This window comes from Priapulus caudatus, unplaced genomic scaffold (genome assembly GCF_000485595.1).
Source record: "Priapulus caudatus unplaced genomic scaffold, Priapulus_caudatus-5.0.1 Scaffold1995, whole genome shotgun sequence".
Taxonomy (NCBI): Eukaryota; Metazoa; Priapulida; class Priapulimorpha; order Priapulimorphida; family Priapulidae; genus Priapulus; species Priapulus caudatus.
Window position 1 is genome coordinate 27,602 of NW_014579056.1, and position 3,648 is coordinate 31,249.

The following is a 3,648-nucleotide window of genomic DNA, read 5'->3' on the forward strand; positions in this document are numbered from 1 at the left end:
AGTACCCTAGAGAGAGAGTATAAAATACATAATTTAAAGCCGTATAACCCGTAAAACTAGGTAATAAAACATCATTGAAAAGACTTTAGACGACGCCTCCCTCTAAAAAATATTATCGTAAGCATATTTCTGTTTATTTTTAATAAAAACGATTGATTGTTAAAGCAATCCTTTCAGAATCGCACGTGAATCGCAAATGATGGATTGAGGGTTTCAAACAAGTGATATAAAACGTGAACGACAACAGATATGATGCAAACAGTGGTTTTATTTGAGAACCTCTAATTCCAATGTGAGATTGTATTAGCGAAAATCAGTTTTCTGACTAACCCTAGACTGTATTAAATGTGTCCGGTCTCGAATATCAAAAATATCTCTATATACCGAAATAATTCCTAATAAAAAATTTATTTCTATACATTGACTCTAATATATTGACTGTTTTTATTACGGCTTTACATAAAATCTTGTGTAGTTTAATAAACTGCATATGTTCGTAGGGGACTGAGCGCCTACGTCATTTCGCTGTCACGTGCTTCTTACGGGCTGCACACGTGACAACATCACAGGGACCGACAGTCGAGTCACGTGCACGCACTCGCCAGCCGTACTAGACTCACATAAAAACAAAAAATACACGAATTTGCTGGCAAATCGCCAGATTAAAGTCTCTTGGCGTCGGTGGCTTTACTTAGTAAGTGGTCACGTCTCCGCCGTTGATCTGCTCTCCCGCGTACGCTAGGGACTCGTCGTTGATCTGTGGCTGGTAGATATTGCTGTAGTCAACCTCCTCATTCTCATCTTCCTCTTCGTCCTCGTTCTCATCCCAGGATGGCTTCTCCTCGTCATCCTCCTCATTCTCTTCACCGTCATATACGGGTTCCTCTTCGTTCTCCTCATACTGCTCCTCATCCTCCTCTTCGTACGGTTGTTCGTCTTCATCCGTCTCATCATCCTCCTCCTCGTATGGTTGTTCGTCCTCATCCGTCTCCTCGTCCTCTTCCTCTTCATTCTCGTCAAAAGGTCCTTCCTCCTCATCCTCCTCATCTTCGTCTCCAAACAATTCCCCATCATCAATCTCTTCATCCTCATCCTCATCCCCGTATAATTCTTCTTCATCCTCATCTTCCTCTTCCTCATCCCCGTATAATCCTTCTTCATCTTCATCCTCATCTCCGTATAGTCCTTCTTCATCTTCATCTTCATCTTCCTCTTCCTCATCCCCGTATAATCCTTCTTCATTCTCATCTTCCTCTTCCTCATCCCCGTATAATCCTTCTTCATCTTCATCCTCCTCATCCTCATCTCCGAAATATTGTCCAACCTCTCCGTCTTCCTCATCCTCCTGCTGCTCATCTCCATACAACTCCTCATCTTCATCCTCCTCATCCTCATCCCCGAAATATTGTCCGACCTCCCCATCTTCCTCTTCATCCTCATTCTTCAGCTCATCTTTGTAGGACTCCCAACCCTCTTTCTTTCCCATCTCTTCGTAGTAGGGCTGCACATCTGTATCTTCCTTCTCCTCTTCATTCGTGTAGTAGTTCAGCGGATATCCTTGGTTGTCGTCCTTGCCTTCGTCTTCCACGACATCGTCAACGTTGGTGTCCTTGCTGTCGTCATTGTACAAGTACGGGTTGTAGTCGGGCAGGATGTCTAGGGCGTTGCCGTATTTTCCATCTTCTACATCACGATCGAAGTAGTTGTAGGGAGCTGCTCCGCAGGTCGATATCTGTGAACGAAGGAATGACTGATTAACATCACGACACAGAGCGTACGCATATATTTATGTATATATATATATATATCGTATAATCCATATCGCATATATATATATATCCAATAATATATATATGTGTGTGTGTGCGTGCGTGCGTGCGTGCGTGCGTGCGTGCGTGTGTGTGTGCGCGCGTGTGTGTATGTGTGCGTCTGTGTGTGCGTGTGTGTGTGTGCGCTCGCGCGTGCGCTGTGTGTTAGGTTCTCTCACTCAGCTGCTAACATCAAGTTACTTAGAATCGGGTTACAATCCTGTTAGTTAGTTCCACTGTTTATTAGCCCCCCCCGCGTCGTTACAGCTTCACCAAACTCCCTATTTCGCGCAAAAACTGAGAGCAACTCAGAAATACATCAACGCGGCATCGCTACTCTCTTTTACTTAATCATAACATCGAAGGTCAAAGATGCAAAACTTGCGCAGCGCGACCCCCACCTGTACAGTTTGTAACAACAACAACAACAACAACAACAACAACAACAACAACAACAACAACAACAACAACAACAACAACAATAATAATAATAATAATAATAATAATAATAATAATAACAATAATAATGTAGCGCCGCTGCGCTCATGCCTATTAATTAGTATATTATGATTATTATATTATAGTATATTATATTCGCCTCATGATGATTAATTATTTATTAATTAGGCGTGACGCTGTGCGAGTGGCGCGGGCGATGAACCAGCAAGCGACGCACGAGGGGACAATTACTAGACTCGGTGCTTGTGATGCACCGAATGGGGGTAATAATGAAGCAATAAGGTAATTAATGCCACTGGGAGGCAGAGAGCTGAGTGCGGGATACACGGTGCTGGCATATCATAACCCGCAGTCGACGTACGACGCGTCCTGCGTAGCGCGGGAGCTCCGGCGAAGCCCGGAGAGGTGACGACGCGAGGCGCGGATGTCGGGCCCAAGAACCGCGGATATATAGCGAGCCCGGGAGCGGGAGAACTCCCCTCTCTCGTTCGACCTCTACCTACGCTCCATCGTCCTCCCCTTGCTTTTTGTACGCAACCCGTTGTATCTTGTCGCACTCGCTATGGCTAATAATACAACCGTCTGTGGTTCGTTACGTCGCTAGTTCGTGTTTGCTTTGCGTCGTACGCAACTGTTACTCCTTACCCAACGACCGCTCTCGTTCCCATACCCTGACAGAATAAGCACAAGGTTACAATGCTATATTAACGTATATCATGCCGTGCTAACGCGTAACATCCTATATTAACGTATATAATTTGATATTAATGTGTATATAACCCTATACTAACGCGATAATTCGATCATTAACATCTTATTCTATAAACGCGAATAGCAGTCATGTAGTTGTTATGATGTGTCTGACTACGGGCCCCCTGGATTCACGTTAGTGGGGGGCTGCGCATGGCAACAGATCCACTCCTATTTGCGTAAAGGATTTGTGAATTCTAGCGCAGTAGTCCGCTTGCTGCATGCCACGAGTTCAGCAGACGAGTCGAGCTGTACGACACCAGCCCCGTAGCTTTTTTTATGGGCGCGAAAGCCTCGGTGAAAAGCTTTTCACGCAGTCAGTGTAAAAATGCTTTAGCTGTGGTGCAAATGCTTTTAGCGTATAATTATATTGCAGGCTGCAGGATATGAACGACTCTAGTAGCAATATTGGATCGCAGCATAGGTGTCCAACAGAAAGTGAGAAGGGGGAAGTGGAAGAGAGTGAAAGAGAGGGCGGGAGCGTGGGCAAGAGAGAGAAGTGTGTGTGTGTGCGTGTGTGTGTGTGTGTGTGTGTGTGTGTGTGTGTGTGTGTGTGTGTGTGTGTGTGTGTGTGTGTGTGTGTGTGTGTGTGTGTGTGTGTGTGTGTGTGTGTGTGTGTGTGTGTGTGTGT

The 3,648-nt window shown here is 45.1% G+C and overlaps 1 protein-coding gene across 1 annotated transcript in view; it reads right to left on the minus strand.

Annotated features, from left to right (window-relative positions):
- Positions 1–248: 248 nt before the first annotated feature.
- Positions 249–3,648, minus strand: part of LOC106818046 (sarcoplasmic reticulum histidine-rich calcium-binding protein-like) — a 7,937-nt gene continuing 4,537 nt past the window's right edge. The window contains exon 3 of the mRNA XM_014822761.1: positions 249–1,732. Within this exon, the coding sequence (XP_014678247.1) occupies positions 692–1,732 (1,041 nt within the window). The 3' untranslated portion in view covers positions 249–691. The remainder of the gene's footprint in view (positions 1,733–3,648) is intronic.